At 53.1% G+C, this 16,465-nt stretch overlaps 4 protein-coding genes across 4 annotated transcripts; 3 read left to right on the top strand and 1 right to left on the bottom strand.

The window, feature by feature from the left end:
- Nucleotides 1–524: 524 nt before the first annotated feature.
- SMAC4_06221 (uncharacterized protein) lies at nucleotides 525–2,261 on the bottom strand (the record flags this gene model as incomplete). The annotated part of the gene is made up of 1 exon (XM_024655185.2): nucleotides 525–2,261. Exon 1 carries the CDS (start codon nucleotides 2,241–2,243, stop codon nucleotides 525–527), a length of 1,719 nt encoding a protein of 572 aa, XP_024511101.1. The 5' UTR covers nucleotides 2,244–2,261.
- Nucleotides 2,262–3,404: 1,143 nt separating this feature from the next.
- Nucleotides 3,405–4,542, top strand: SMAC4_06220 (uncharacterized protein). The gene has a single exon (XM_003345519.2). The coding sequence runs from the start codon at nucleotides 3,427–3,429 to the stop codon at nucleotides 4,450–4,452; it is 1,026 nt and encodes a 341-aa protein (XP_003345567.1). The 5' UTR covers nucleotides 3,405–3,426; the 3' UTR covers nucleotides 4,453–4,542.
- Nucleotides 4,543–7,154: 2,612 nt separating this feature from the next.
- On the top strand, nucleotides 7,155–9,739 carry SMAC4_06219 (uncharacterized protein). Its single transcript, XM_066090414.1, has one exon. The coding sequence runs from the start codon at nucleotides 7,387–7,389 to the stop codon at nucleotides 9,604–9,606; it is 2,220 nt and encodes a 739-aa protein (XP_065947205.1). The 5' UTR covers nucleotides 7,155–7,386; the 3' UTR covers nucleotides 9,607–9,739.
- A 1,515-nt stretch (nucleotides 9,740–11,254) lies between these two features.
- SMAC4_06218 (uncharacterized protein) lies at nucleotides 11,255–16,306 on the top strand. The gene is made up of 3 exons (XM_003345517.2): nucleotides 11,255–12,122; nucleotides 12,191–15,654; nucleotides 15,734–16,306. Exons 1-3 carry the CDS (start codon nucleotides 11,832–11,834, stop codon nucleotides 15,846–15,848), a joined length of 3,870 nt encoding a protein of 1,289 aa, XP_003345565.1. The 5' UTR covers nucleotides 11,255–11,831; the 3' UTR covers nucleotides 15,849–16,306.
- Nucleotides 16,307–16,465: the final 159 nt, after the last annotated feature.

The following is a 16,465-nucleotide window of genomic DNA, read 5'->3' on the forward strand; positions in this document are numbered from 1 at the left end:
TCTAATATTATCAATTTTGTAACGCAAGGATCACATATTTGGATGGTCAAGGTTGGCTGGCTGGCGGGCGTTCAGGTGTTGGTGTCCCTGGATACTATTTCCACCATTACCAGCATTAGCAAAAACTGGATGCTGAATGGGTAGAGGAAATCACGTAATGGACATCATCAATAGCATGTTTGCATATTTGTTTGGGGGTAAACAAAAACTTGGGTTTGCAAAGATTTATTTCGGTCTATTGTCTGGAGCATAGGTCCCACGGGACAGAGAATACATGATAGTATACAAATAAAGTAGTGTATATCAACTCTAGCATGTGAAACATATTTTGGTGTCTTGGCAAGTACTAACATGACAGGTATTGGTAGTAGTCAAACAGCCAAGTGATCCAATACACCATTCGTTCGTATACTTCCGTGAGCTCATCACAGGCCCCCTAGTATGATCCAATATGGATGCCCAGTTTTGACAACGCCTTTTAACGCCCAATGAGTCCCCCAAAATTCTGCAATATGAAAAAGCCATCATCGACGAAACAAAAGCATCGTCCCAGACAACAACAAACCCCTTAGTCCAACCCAAACCAGGCATCCCACGACCGTACTCGCAACCAAAAATGCCTTCAGACTCCGAAATTCCGACCCGCCGTACCTGGCTGAAATCCATTCCCACCAGCTCTTCTTGTTCTTCATTCCCGTCTTATTATCCTTGCCATCATCATCATCACCACCACCGCCGGCATGATGAGGATCAGAATCAGAATCAAAAGAAGTCGTATACTTCCCCCTTTCGGGGACCCACTCAAACACAAACTGCGCCTCTTTCCCGCCCGCCATCTCAACAGTCACATGTCTCATCAGTTTTCTCACCCTTTTGTAGCGTTCCTGCCCAGCAACCTCAATCTCAACCTCAACCTCCTTGTCACCAGAGGTACCTCCACCCCATGGCACCCTCCTATCAAACAAAAGATAGTGTGCCTGCCGTAAATAACAGAAAAACATAAACAACAAACACTGACTGATGACCAACAACGTGTACCACATTTTTGGTTTGGGGATCTGCAGGGTTTGACATAGCCGGGAGCCGTTTAACCAGTACGCTTGCGCGCGGAGAAACGAGGCCGAGCTGCGCAGCGGCGGCTGGTTTGCGAGGGCGGTGATGATGTTGTTGGCTAGCACGGCTGAGGTCTCGCTGGGGTTGTTGAGTTCGGCGAGGGCGAGGGATTCGAGGACCGTTTTTGCTTCGTGGGGGGTGCCGAAGGGGGTGACTGTCCTCCCGTCAGGCAAGGTGATGGTGTCTGGGACTCCGATAAGGTAGGCCACGTAGCGCCAGAGATGGAGGTAATCGGAGATTTCTTGTTGCGACAAAAAGATGCCTTGGCGGGGTAGTCCCATCCAGATTAGAGCTGAGGAAAAGGAGGCGATGGTGCCGATGCTGTCGAGGTCGTTTATGGGGGTTCCGAACTTGGAGGTGTCGTAATACCTTTTCCCCGTCTTCGTATCCCCATTCCCAATGGACCCATTTCCATCCTTTTTCTTACTCTCATCCTCACCCTCATTCTTCTTATCCTCATCATTCTTACTCAAATTCATAATCCTCCTCCTAACACTCGCATGCAAAAACCTCACCCGAACCGTACTCTTCCACCCCTTTCCACCGGGTTTCATACTTTCCACCCCCTCGGTCACATCCAAAATGTGCTGAAACGTCTCCAACAGCCTGCGTCTCGCCACGCGTGTACCGAACCCGCCTGTCCTGGCTAAAGTCTCAACTACTCGCGCTGAAGCCATTCCCCCCAAAAGCGAGTGGAAGGTGAGAGAAGTAACGGCGGGCCCGGCGTATCGATAAAAGACGGCTTGGCCGCGCGCGATGGCGGCGTAGGAGACCCAGGCGGGCACGGTGGTTAGTTGGTCCCAGAGAGTAGAGAGGGAGGGGAATTTGTGGTGGTGGGTTTCGAGGAGGGTGAAGAAGTCGGTTTGGGACATGGGACATTCTGTTGGGGCGCCATTTTGGGGTTGTGGTTTAGAGGATGAGGAAGAGATTTTTGCTCGGAAGGAAGCGGAGGAGGATGAGGGGGATGTTAGACCGAGTTTGTCGAACTCGTCGAGACAGTCATTAGTGAGTTTGTCGTAGGAGAGGGTGAGAGATTGGAGGTCAGTGGCTGTGAGGTGGGAGGGAGTCCAGTCGAAGGTGTAACCCCAGACGTCTTTGCGGTTGGGGCTTTTGGTGGTCCTAGGGGACATTGCTGATGGTATCTTTTGTGGTTATTCTCGATATTTGAACTGTTGAACGAGGCTTTATGGTGCCTCAAGTGGAGGCGTGAAAGTGAGTCGAAGTCGTATCAAGAATGGACCTGAAAGCTCTGTAATTGATATTCAAAATCGTGATGACTATGACGAGAAGCTTTCCATCCGAATTCTTTTCTTTTTGGTCGAGTGTCTCTAACCGTCGTTATGAGAGGAAGCTAAGAGTTGAAAGGCGAACGAATATCCAGTTATTGGCCCCCTTTGATCGGGAATAACGGAATACCAAGTACCAAGAAAATGATTGGGGTAACAGGCCATATCTCGGCGACGTCGTCACTGTCAAGGTCGAATTTGTAAAGCTCCCACCGATGGACGTAGGAAACGGGATATTGAGCGTTTAGTTCCGGAGTCTACTTCAACTATCGACCGGTAACTGGGTGGGTGTAACTTGATGTTTACTCATATTAAGTTCAAATCCAGTTGTGATGTTGAACACGAGTGGCATTCGCCACAACGTCCCAGTTAGCGACACCATGATGGTCCAGGGAATCATCAATGGCATCTTCCCCACATTTTGGGTAACGACAGGGGAAGACATCCCGGTATGGTCCGAGGAAACATATTGTATTGTTCCACGGTCCTCCTCTTCTGCCATGATTGGATGTCTGGATTTCCAATACAAAAACTCAACAGTGTTAGAAGTAGAAGTTGTGGAGGCTTTCGGAATAGCTTCAACACCCAAGGTTACACAAAATAGTAAACAACGAAAGGAGAAAATAAATGAAAGTGGCAGCGGCCGTTTGATGCAACTAAACCTAACAGAATGCGCGTCCGATAAGAAGGAAAAGTTATCGATAAGGCTTACACGAGATAAGCAAAGTGGGTCTGGTGGGGCGTGGCTGCTGGGGAGACCGATGCACGCTAACAAAATGCCCCTCAAGGTTGAGTTTCAGTGGGCAGGCAAGACCTCTGGCGCCCAAGGACCCTGGGGAAATTTTCGAAACCGCCAACGTCGATATTATCGTGGTCGCGATCATTGAGATTTCCATCGACAATTCCAGAACCGCAGCAAATCGAGGCCATCGCGTTTAACCTCCGCTCCCGCCGAGTCGCCGCCATCTTGCTTTCCCCCTGCAGCCAAATTAACCTTTCCTCCATAATTCCTGCCGGTCCCCTCACAATGAGTTGCTCCTGCAACACGGCCGCGCTGCGGATCTTTGTCCGAAACGTCGCCAACATCCAAGTCCCCTCATCTCAACAAGTCACTCCAAGAGCGCTTTCTGGCATTTACAGGCCAAGGACTACTACACATCTACCTCTTCATACCCGGTCTCTACACACGACGCGCGCTGCCCGAACCGACTCCACAGACGCTGTCTCCGAGGAGGCAAACCAGTCTGAGCCGCCAACAGCCACAGAGAAACCAGAAACCCCAAAGTTGCTCTTCCGAAAAACCCGTAGTCCTCCCAACCCAGAATGGAAGGCAAAGAACCTTCCACAGCGCCCAAATTATCACCCTCGAGACTATAAAAAGAAGCCCGGGCTAGACGTCGACGATACGCCAAAGGAAGAGTTAAAGAAGAAGATCAGATGGAGAGGCCTACCTGAAGAGGAGCGTCGAGAGCTCTACGCAAAAGCCGGCAAGGAGATGCCCGACGAGGCCGAGAGGCAAGCGCGCAAGCAGGAGCGACAGGCACAGAAGCTGAAACAGTCACTCGAGGGCGCCGGGGGCCGCGGCGGCGAAGGAGGGGAGCCCTTTAAAAAGTACAACCCGTCCAACCCCAAGCGCGAGGACTGGCAGCACCAGAAGAACGCGCTGAAGGAAAAGTTCCCCGAGGGCTGGAAGCCGCTCAAGAAGCTGTCGCCGGACGCGCTGGAGGGCATCCGCGCCCTGCACAAGCAGTTCCCCGACGAGTACACGACCGAGGTGCTGGCCGACAAGTTCCAGGTGTCGCCCGAGGCCATCCGCCGCATCTTGAGGAGCAAGTGGCGGCCGGACCCGGAGGAGGAGATTGAGCGACAGGAGAGGTGGTTCAAGCGCGGCACGCAGATCTGGCAACGGTATGCCGAGCTGGGCGTCAAACCCCCCAAGAAGTGGCGGGAGCAGGGCATCAAGCCGAATAAATACTGGAAGGAAGAGGACAAGGAGAAGACGTTCAAGGACCGCCATATTGCGAATGTTAGGCTGCATCGGAGTTTGTTGTGAATGGGAAGGGAGACTAGGGAGCCAGTCACTTCTTACTTACTCTGCTATTCGAAAAGGGCATGGCATGGAAGACCCCTTGGTTGGGCGGCGTGGTAACAAGCAAGCAACCAACTAATCAATCACCGCTCAGCACCCGAGCTACCTACGGCCGACTGTATTATTAGAAACTGTTTCCATAATCTGATATTATGGCAGATTGCAAATCATGATCACGGGACACTTGATCACCCAACCCACTGCACAAGAGAGGAAAGCTTTCCATCCATCCATCTTGAATCTACCAATCCAATTTCAAGTGATGACGAATGCGGCTCGTCCTAGCCACGTGGCTAGGGTGTGAGAGGAACAGCTCACTTTTAGACACACCGAACCCTTCTTGTTCTGACGGCGTCAAGTAATTCCGTTGTGCTTGAAATAGAAAGCTTGGTCTTGGATCCATCGGTGCGACGGAGGAGACGGAAGTGGTCGGTCGGTCGGTCGGTCGGTCGGTCTGGAGTCAACGCACAATGTTCAGTCAGACGGAACTTGGACATTCCGACTTTGCGACGAAGCCCATATTCTCAGTCATGGATGGCTTCACGCAATTGCATCTTTCAGTTTTGGGTACCATAGGTAGCTAGTAGTTAGATCGGAACTACCTATCTTGGGTGATAACTGTCTGTGCGAGAGCCAAGCTGGATCCAGCAATGTGACGGCGACGCCGCGGAAAGCAGGCCTTTCAGGTCAATTTCCTTCGCTTTCTGCGATCCCCGTCATTATGATTTACCTATCCCTCGTCCGTCAAGCCGCCAACGCACGTAAACATACGTACGGACTCCCATCGGCATTGACTTAAGCCCTATGGCTCGACAAGGAAAGCCACGTTAACGCCATGTCTGTATCGGTTTGACAGTTTGGGACATATGATGGAATGAAGATGTGGAAAATTGGCACTCAATCGACATTTGACACTGTATATTGTCGGTCGTTTTGTACGGATCTCTCTGCCTGCTGATAACTCAGCCCCAACCGATGGAAGGGTTCATTGTCAGTACTGTCGGTCAATGTATGTTGGCGGTGGTGGTGGTGGTGTGGTTGTCTCTCGGCTCGGCTGTCTCTCCGAAAGTTGTGAGCTCGAAAGGGTCTCGCCCCCCTGCCATGTCCGTGCCCAGGCTGCGAGACAAACCAAGATAAAACACAAGGCCTGGACAGCACGTTTTGTTTCTTGTCCTTGGTCTCCTCTGTGATGCCAAATTTGGAAACTTCCACTTCTTCTTCTTTTGGCGGGGATGGCCGGGCTAGCGTAAGAATACGCTGCTCACGTAGGTATTTTTAAAGCACGGGTTATCTAACCGATAACTGATTGCGAATCAACATGATGATGCCCTCATGACTGACCATCTGATCCTTTTTTACCTCGGAAAAAAAAGCAACAAGGAAAAGACTCGGTCGACTTCAGACCCTTAGACCGACAATATGTGGGGATGTACACTCTACAGTGCTGGGGAAAGGGAAAATCGATGCGACAGTTTCAAAAAGGAGATGGGCGTTTATAAAGTCGCCTCGTGAGGACATGAATTGGGTAGTAAAAGACGATCATCCTCATCCACAGATCACACACAGTTGTCAGTGTCAGCGGGAAACATGTGGGAGAGCACATTCGCACTGCATTTGTTTTTCTCTGAAGCTGTTTGGCGGTGGCGGCGAGAACTGGAGGGAGTGAGTGAGGGACGGACTCAGCTGCGGCGCCTATCAGTTCAAAGATCCAATCGATAAACCAGGAAAATACCCACCTACCGAGTTGGGCTAAGTCTTGTTTCTATGTATAAAATAAGAATTTAGACGCGATGTGACTTGTGTGCCCGCATAGCATCTGCATCCCGAATCTAACGACTGTAATTGGTCAGTGTGGGCGCTTGCGCCTGCACCATACAGGACCGACAGACATCGACAGGGGAGCATGTGGACTGTAGTGGACGGCGTGGTGAGAAGAGGGAAACCAAAACCTAACCAACCAACCGCAGAGCTTTGTCTCCGTTCAGAGTGGTGTCACCATCCTTTGCGTTCCCTTTTTTCACTCTACCCTGTCGTCGTCACCTACACTACCAAACATTTGGAAATGGAAGGGATTTTACGCCCAGGTGCAAGTACTGAGGAGGGGGCGAGAGGGTTTTGTAGTCCCTGTCCTACCGCAGGACTAGATCGATACACATGAAGAGGAATGAACCGGTTGGTCCATGTCGGTTACTGTGCGATTTCAAGTTCGTTCAACCATCTCCTGGAGCTGCATGTGGATAGGATGGCCTCGATGATGGGGACATGGATGGATGACGGACCGCGCGGGCGACTGGGGTTCGAGGAGTGTGTCCTCCGTCGGTTGTTCTGAGTGACTCCAGAGCATGGGAGCAGCATGGCTCATGGCGCTTCCATCCACGCTTCCCCTTTTTTTTCTTTCCTCACCACTACACTACCAACTGGCAACGACTGGTTTCCTGTCCGTCAATAGTTGCCCTCCCTGATCCGCCAGCCCTCCCGCCCACACTACTTGCCGCCGCCGCCGCCAGCTCGCATCCGTGCTACATAGTGATACTATCCGGCACACACCTGAAGGATCTGCTGCTCGTTGGGCCCATCATATTACACCATTTAATATACTACTACCGTTCTATATAGCCGCCCGTGTCCCCCCCTCGGCATCCCCCCTCCCCAACGCACGTTTTTCTTTTCATTCTTCTCTGTTGTTGTTTCTCGCTTCTTTTGGTTCTAGATTCCGAAAAGAGGGTCTCCAGTCTGTCCTAGTTGGTGGGCTTTGACGACTCTGTTTGGAATTTGTTTTGCTTCTCTCTTCAAAGACTTTTGTGTGTTTGATTATCACAGAAAGAGAAAGCAAGCAAGCAAGCAAGCAAGCACGGGATCTGGAACGAACCGAGTGAGAACCAACCCGACATTCTGGAAATGTCGACTCATCAATCCCAGCCCAGCAGCCCGCCCAAGAGGCCAAGGCTTTCCCTTCAGATCAAGACCTTCAATGGTTCGAGTGTCAGGACATCCAGGACGCTGGCCGCCGCAGTGGACGTCAAGTCTCCAACAGCCTTCAACACACTGTCCAATGTTTACGCCACCGCTGTGGATAGGTCGACCCCAATCCAGGAGCATGCCCCGGCAACAGCGCTATCATCATCATCAGGGGGAAGACCGATGCTGCGCCTCCAAACCCAGGCTGGACAAGATGGCGGAGCAGCAGTTGTATCTAAGGACCGCCGACTACAAACTCCTTATTTGGGTCCATATCTCGACACTCCTCTCACGGCACAACCAATGTCACCTGCCATTGCAACAGCACAAAGCCAAATGATGTTTCCCAGTGCCATGACAGCGACACCACCACTATCCGCCCAGCCGCAAGAGCAGAATGGCCCTCGCGTGTTTACCTTTGAGTCTAGCAACAACCACAACAACAATAACAACAACATGGCGCAGCAACCGTCACTTACCCTCAATACTACCACTACCACCACATCACAAGCATCAGAGATGCCTTCTTCTTCTTGTTCAGAAACGCCCAAGAGGCGAACCACTTTTCCATCCAACGTCACCAAGCTCCCTTACACCCACCCGCGTTCCCTCCGCAGCATCCTCCGCAACAGCCCTCTCGCGCCCTTGACCTGCCAATCCCCCAACTCTTCCAGGCGGCAGTCGCTCCGGCTCCAGGAAAAGGCCGCTCGGCGGGTGGCCTACAACAGCCCTTTGTGCGAGACCATCACCACGAGCAAGTACACCAAGTCACACGTGGATCTGCTAGCGGAAGACTCCGGGACGCCCACCACGCCCACGGGAGCCAAGTCCATCTCATCATCATCTGAGGGATCATCCTGCTCCGGCTCCTCGTCAGAAGGCGAGGAATTTCTAGACCAAACCATGGCCTACACCGGCAACGAAACCCGCGACGGGGGCCAGACCCCAGGGCCTTATGAGGAGATGCGCAGACGCATGGCGGGTATGCACGCGTCGACGCCTATCTCGCTTTCGCCGACGAGCGGGGGGATACGCAAGCAGCGTGGCTTGGGTCCCGGGAAAAAGAGGGAGAAGAAGCGGAGGTGGGTGTGGACGATCGGGAAGGACGCCGAGGATGCGGAGCTCGAGGAGTGCGGGAGCCCGGTGGTGCCCTGGACGGCGGCGGGACCGGAACTGTCGAATGCCGTGGCCGAAAGAAGGGTGGAGGCTGTGGTGGGCGTGCCGGTGTTGGCGATGCCGATGCCGCCCAAGGGCAGGGCGAGGACGAGGGCGCAAACGCAGGCGCAGGGTTTGTCTTCTGGACAGAGGCAGGGACAGGGGCAGCAAACTGTTGTTGCGGCCGTTGGTGTTGCTGGGAACAAAGCTGCGGCTGCGGCGGTGGCGGCGACTGTGGCATTACAATTGCAAATACCCAAGTTGCCTGTGCCGGTGCCGGGGCCGCCGACTAGTAGGAGGCTGAGGCCTGCTTTGAGCTTGCCTTCCATGTCTTTGCCTATTGCGCCGTCGGTGTCTGCGCCTACGCCCGTGGCTACTGTTGCTCCAGCACTGCCCTCCAGCTTGGTGCAACAACAGCAACAACCACAGCAGCAACAGCAGAAGCAAACACAATCACCACCCCAGCAACACCAGCTGCAACACCAGCTACAACAACGGGCGGAGCGCGCCACGCTCACCCCCGAACCCACCCTCCCTCCACATGGGCAACAACAACAACAACAACAACAACAACAACAACACATAGTAGTCCCCAACACCCCATCCATGGAATCCGTCACCAGCATGACCAGCAGCATCCTGTCCCAAGACTCGTTCGTCTTCGACAGCTCGTCCGAAATGTACAACGGGGACGTGGAGATGTCGGATGCCAGTAGCGTTTACTCTGCTGGTGACAATGAGTCGTCATATGGTGGTGGGGAGGACAATGCTAAGAGCAGCAGCAGCAGCTTTGGTGCCTACGAGGATTATTTGAAAGTTAACGGAAATAACTTTCAATTTAACAATGGGCGTGGTGTTGGGGGAAGTAGTGGTGATCAGCCGTGTCACTCGTCAGATATGGATACGGATATGGATATGGATTTGGATAGCTCGGACATGAACACGCCTACTGTTGGAGGTAGGCCGGGGTATGCGGTGGAGAGGTTGGGGTTGGGGATTTGTTAGTTTAGATAGATGGAATAAGCATCGATGTGAATAGGTTTTGGGTTGGATATGGATATGGATATGGATATGGACATGGATATGGGCATGCATCTGGGAGGTTTTAGCTACTGCTTTTTGTTATTATTGTTTTTTTTTGTTTTTTTTGGATTAAGGTGTAAAAGGAAATGGTTTCGGGTATGGGTGTCTGGTTATGGAATGTGCACATGAACCGGATGGATGGGATATGAAACTGGCTGGATCAGAGACCAACATGATCACTTTGGGGGATATGAAAGGCGTAAACCAAACAAAGCATTTTCAGAACACATACAACAGATTCTTTTCAATATCTTGTGCTGTGATGCCCTCTTTACTGTCGACGTTCTTATCATAATACCCTCTTGCAGATGGCGGAGATTTTGCCGACATGCTATGTACTAGTAGCGCCATTGGTCTTTCCAACCGACTAACCCATCTCCACGTAACATTACCTACTGCGTAGACGTTGACATGCAGATAGCTTCCTTTTACACGTGTGAAGTGGACAAAGTTTACCGACCTGCCAAGCCTACGTAACCGTTCAGATTCAGTGGAGGCACGCACACTTCTTACTCTAGTGAACAAAGACGTATGCCTACCTCTAGGTACCATGTATGACAGGACCAATCACAGTTTTCAACGTACCAACTAACAAGCCGTTGTGCGCGAGGGAGGGAGAGGAAGCGTTGCTGGACGTTTCCCTTTCTCCCGTCTGTCTGCTCCGAAGCACAACATCTTGAGTGTACCCGCAAATAACTTTCCGGCAGTCAACAACAGGGTTTGCTAACGTCATTACGCAATGTTCCAGACCAACCTAACAAACTGATGGCCGAGAACTGAACTGAAATGAACGGAAGAGATAAGACGGACGGAAGTTGACGGCGGGGTCAAACACGTGAACGAGACGGAGTGAACCGTTCAGGGAAGCGATGGACGGGAAGTTCCAGTGCAGTGAGTGAGGCGGTTGTGGTGTTGCTCGCATTCGTTCTTTTTCAGTGGAGATACCTAACGGGCAGCCAAGACAGCCCACTGTATGGTAGCGTCCATAGCTTCCACTTGGCAGTTGACGTCGCACATGGAACAATGGGACAGAGCTGCGACCATGACGTCATAGCTTTACATGTTCCTATGGTAGAGTAAGACACACAACATCAGAACATCAAACAACATGGAACCTCTTGCGTCCGAGAACATCTGGGTCGCAAACAGCCAACTACGATTATCGCCAATTGAAGGGTTTTCCATCTTGACTGTCGAGATACACTACATAGTGCCCTGGCATCAGTTGGGTGGTAATTGGGTTCGCATACCAAACTCTCTCTGTCTCTGGAAGGGTGAGGAATCTCGACTGAGAGACGATACCTATGATGACAGTCCAGCGATCTGGACCCAGATCTGGATTTCCTTTGTCAACCTAGGATCGGATCGACTCTTTCATAGCTTTCTTCCATGGGACATCGGGGCTTGGCTGAGGCAGAGCACAGTCTTCTGGGAGAGCCATCACTCCCAAGTTGATACTGTACAACCCTCTTTATACTTGTTCCACAACTTACGGCTTACCATAATACCTACTGGATCTGCCCAAGCGGATTCCGTTAGATTGAAGCTCCCGTTCGTCACCCTACCTGTCCTGCCCCGGCCCCGGTCCCCCCTCGTCACCTAGTCAAGCTTCTACATACCCCGGGCCATCCACCCACCTCCTTTGTCCATCCTGCCCTTCCGTTTCGTTCGTCTCATCTGTCTCGGCTGCATATCTCTGATTTCTGCTACCTTGTTTTTCTTCCCTACAAAAATACTACTGCAGCTACCCTGGAAACCTGATGCGCCCACTACGTAACACTCTTACCACTTGCGGGGAGCTACCGATGACAGACGGGGAGCTATAAACTGGGATTCAGGGTCTTTTGTGACATCCACTTTCCCATCATCCGTCCATCTTCCATGATCTTGATATGTGTTTGACGTCCCCTCGTTTTCCAGCATCACTATTTACCATTCCCACTCTATATCACCAAGTCTTTATTTCTTAATCCTCTACGAACGGTGGACTGCGGCATATCAAACAACAACAAGATCAGGAAGGGGTATATCAGCTACCTCCCTCGACTTAATATTACAAACAACAGCAACACTAATACGTAATACCACCATTCCAAGGGAAATCGATAAATTGCGAGCTTGTTAGAAGTCAACAACAAGGACAAAACATGGACGGCCCGGAATCGCGGCACTACCCGGGGGGCGAACCCTACTCGGGCAGCAACCGTATCCCCAACATCAAGCAGTTTGTCGAAGGTCTTGATAGAGACAAGAAGAAACGCGATGCCGAACTCGAGGCTCGAATGCAACAGAATGCCCACAATGGAGAGGCTCAGGCTCATGTTCCAACCCAAAAGCCCGGAAAGAACCGCCGCACCGTCAAGGACCCAGTAACCGGGAAGGATGTCGAGATCGAGGATATCGACAGCAACCACATGAAGGCAGCCAAGGACCCATTGGTATGTCTGCTGCACATTCTCACTTACGCGACTTATTGACAGAACTAACCGACATTTTCCCCTTCCAGTTGACCGTCCCCAACGCAAACCTCGGAAAAGAAACCACCGTCCAAACGAGAGCCTCTCAGTCCGGCGAGGAATACCGCGAAGCCCAAGATGTCACTGCGCCTCCCGATCCCATCGCCACTGGCTCTACCAGCGACGTGCCCATCCACGGCGAAAAGACCAACGTGCTCTTCCACCCCACCCCTTCCATCACCTTCGAGCCCATGTTCGAGTCCATCGAGGCACGCGCCAACGTCCTCTGCGCATTCGTCTTCATCGCCATCGTCTTCATCGGAAAGGTGCTCGGCGGCAGTCTCTGGGGCTTGTTCCCTCTAGGCGCGTGCGTCGCCAGTGGTGTCTTCTTGTGGGCCAAGGACCTGATCCGTCAGGGACGGGACATGGAATGGTCGAGCGAGCAGAAGCGTGGCGAGACGGCCGTCGTCAACCTGATTCCGGAAAGCGTCGAGTGGCTAAACACGGCCGTTGGCCTGATCTGGGGCCTCATCAACCCGGAAATGTTCGCCCCTGTTGCCGACACCCTCGAGGATATCATGCAGGCCAGTGTTCCTGGAGTCATCGAGAACGTCAAGGTCAACGACATCAACCAGGGCAGCAACCCGCTCCGGATTCTCAGCTTGAGAGCCCTCCCTGATAGTCACGTCCAGGACATGAAGGCCGAGATCCGCAAGGAGGACGAGAAGAGCAAGGACCCCCAGGAGCTGGCGGCTGAGGAAGAGGGTGGTGACTTTTACAACCTCGAGGCTACTGTTGCTTACCATTCTCTGCCTTCGAACGGAGATGTTTCTTCCAAGGCCAAAAACATGGGCATGCAGTTGATCTTCTACCTCGGTCTCAAGGGCTTCTTTGGAGTCCCCTTCCCCGTCTGGGTTGAGCTCAACGGCCTCGTCGCAACTTGCAGACTCAGAATTGCCATGGCTCCCGACCCGCCCTTCATCAAGACGCTCAGCTTCACCCTTATGGGCCTGCCCAAGGTCGAAGCTAGCTGCGTTCCGCTCATGCAAAAGGGAGCCAATATCCTCAACCTACCTGTCATCTCCAACTTTGTCAACTGGGCCATCGCAACCGCCGCTGGCATGTACGTGGCGCCCAAGTCTATGACTTTGGACATCGGTAAGATGCTCCAGGGAGACACTGTCAAAAAGGAGACCCAGGCCCTTGGTGTCCTCTTCATTCGCATTCACAAGGCCACTGGCCTGAGCAAGCAAGACCGCCGCGGAAGCGAGGGTGGCGGCTCCGACCCTTACATCTGCGTCTCCTTCTCCAAGTTTGGCAAGCCGCAATACTGTACTCGTGTCATCCAGGACGACCTCAACCCCGTCTTCTCCGAGACTTGTGCCTTGCTCGTCACCCCCGATATCATCAAGGCTGACGAGCAGCTCTCGCTCGAGCTCTGGGACAGCGACCGGAGCTCCGCCGATGATGTCGTCGGCAAGGTTGAGCTCAGCATTCAGAAGCTCATCCAGCACCCCGGCAAGATGTTCCCTCAGACTTCCAAGCTCCGCGGCGTCAAAGCCGGCAGCTCCATGCCTGGCGAGCTGCACTGGGAGGTTGGCTTCTTTGGCAAGACCCAGTTCAGGAAGGCTCTCAGGACCGATGGCAAGGACCACAAGCTGCCCAAGGAACTCCGCGATAAGCCTGAGCTCCAGGATGACAAGGGCACCCTCGAGAACACGGAAGAAGACGCCGTTGTGCACACTCCTCCCGACCCGTTGTGGCCTAGCGGTGTTCTGAGCGTGATTGTCCACCAGATCGTCAACCTCGAGCTCGACAACGTCAAGGGATCCGACGGTAAGAGGAAGGGCAAAGAGTACGAGCCCGCCAGGCCCGATGCCGGCGAGTTGAAGGAAGAGGCAGGCGGTAAGCTGCCCAGCTCGTACTGCACCATCCTCGTCAACGACGAGCTCGTCTACAAGACCCGTACCAAGGTCGTTTCCTCCAAGCCCATCTTCGAGGCCGGTACCGAGCGCTTCGTCCGCGACTGGCGCTCGTCCATCGTGACCGTCACCGTGCGCGACTCGCGCAATCGCCAGCACGACCCAATCATCGGCGTCGTCCCGCTCAAGCTCTCGGACGTGTTCCAGACCGCCAGCCAGAGCACTCGCTGGTACCCACTCGACGGCGGCATTGGCTTTGGCCGCATCCGCGTCTCACTCCTCTTCCGCTCCGTCGAGCTCAAGCTCCCTCCTCCCCAGCTCGGCTTCGGCGAGATTGGCACCTTCGAATTTACCTCGGACAGCATCACCGCCTCGGGCTTTGCGCCCACTGACAAGATGAAGATCAAGCTGCGCACCGGCGGCTCGTCTGCCAAGATCCCCAGCGACGTTTGCTCCTTTGCTTCCGACGAACAGTCCGGCATCACATGGGACATCTCGGGTGACGTCGCCCGCAACAAGCACTCCCACAAGATCCGCTTACCGGTACGCTACCGCTACCGCTCACCCGTCTTCTTCGAGTTCCACCGCTCCGGCAAGCGCCACACGGACACCTTCGCCGCCTTCTGGCTGCAGGACCTGGTGGACAACGAAGAGAAGGACTTTGACATTCCCATCTGGCGCTGCAACAACGGCATGCGGCTGTCTCAGAACTACATTACCGAAGACAACTACCGGTCTGTTCCCGACTTGCAGATCGAGGAGCTCGGTCGGCTTCGGTTCCGGGGCCGGTTCAAGCCGGGAACGGATCGGGATCATCTCAAGTTTGTTAGCGATAACGATTCCCGAGAAACGATTGAGAGCTGGGAGGCGTGTTTCGCTGAGGGTGTCAGGGCTGAGCATGTCAATAGTGAGGTACCCCCCATTGTGCAAATGCTGCATGAGGAGAGCTTGACGGAGGGACGGGACGTGCTGAAGAAGGCGAGGGAGGAGGATAAGAGGAAATGGTTGGCCAAGGACGGGACCGATTGGTCTGGCGCATTTGGGCAGGATCCGGAGGAAATACTCGCTGAGCAGAGACGAAGAAGGAGGGCGGCCAGTGGCGGGAGTTCGGAAGGGAGGAGCACGGAGTATGAGGAGAGTAGTGATGACGAGTTTCGCGAAAGTGGAAGCCACAACCAGGCCCAAAATGACAACGCCAACATCATCGGCAACGGAGGGTCAGCAGTCGACGATGACGACTCGGATCCCGATTTGGGTATTGCCGATGGAGACAATGAGAAGCCGATGAACGATAATGCGGGAGGAGAGGATGCCAACGGCGGGATGAATTCGGGACTGGAGGCTGGTAACGGCTCGGCCGCCGCGGGTGATGGTAAGCATCCCAACGGCAACGCCAACGCCAACGGGTCGGCCGCGTCCATGGTGGGCAGACAGTCGGTGGATAGCCAGGCTACTGGGCAGCATAGTACCTCGGCCGGACGGTCGGTGCAGAGCGCCACGGGCTCGAGCAGCAAGAATCCTATCAAGCAGTTCAAGGAGTATAGGAGCCGCAGTCGGGATTTGCACAGGCAGCATCGGGGGTTGATGCAGTGGTGAGTTTTAGCTTCCCTTCCCTCTGGCCGATGTCTTCAGACACACACAAAAAGCCACATATACTGACATACCTAAAAGGAAACCAATGCGCAACGTCCAATTTGCCAAAGACGAGGCCCTATTTGCTGCGCGCAGGATCAAAAAGGTTGGGAGCCTGAGTGGACGGACGCCGGATGTTGAGACGGAGGTTTAACGGCTGACATGGAATTTTATCTTCTCTTTGTATCGTTGACAGGTCGGCGGCGGTGTTGCAGACCATACTTCTTCTTTACCGAAACGATTTGGTGATGGGAAGAGTATGGGCGGGTATAGGGTTTGGAAGGAAGGGGAGAGTCTTTGAGTTTGAGAGGGGTTGAGTTCGAGTTTGTGGAGGTGTGTGATCATTGGCATGGTATGATGGCACGATAGCAGGCGATGATGTCTTAACTGGCGATGAGTTATGATTATTCTTCTTTTTTTTCTTGCCTTCTTTCATTCTTCTCCTGTTATTCTCCCGTTACAATGAGATCTTTCTGTTAAGGGATTTGGTGGTTGGGGAAAAGTACACGGAGAAGCTTGTACGTTTATCATTGTTGAATATTGATACCTCTTCACCTCTAAAGGCGTTGTTTATGATCTTGTGTAGGTTAATTGTTCGTGATGTTGGCTGCCGAGAAGAAAAGGGGAAAGTAAACAAACAGTACCCGCAGTCGGCACTCGGCCGGTACCGCCGTCAAGTACCATTTACAGTGACTAAGCTACCCCTCATCGATGTCACTCGACGTTATCGCCAGGTCAATCAATGGAGCTCCCCCACCTTTACCTTATCTT

The sequence above is a fragment of the Sordaria macrospora genome, chromosome 5 (genome assembly GCF_033870435.1).
Source record: "Sordaria macrospora chromosome 5, complete sequence".
In the NCBI taxonomy this organism is placed as follows: Eukaryota; Fungi; Ascomycota; class Sordariomycetes; order Sordariales; family Sordariaceae; genus Sordaria; species Sordaria macrospora.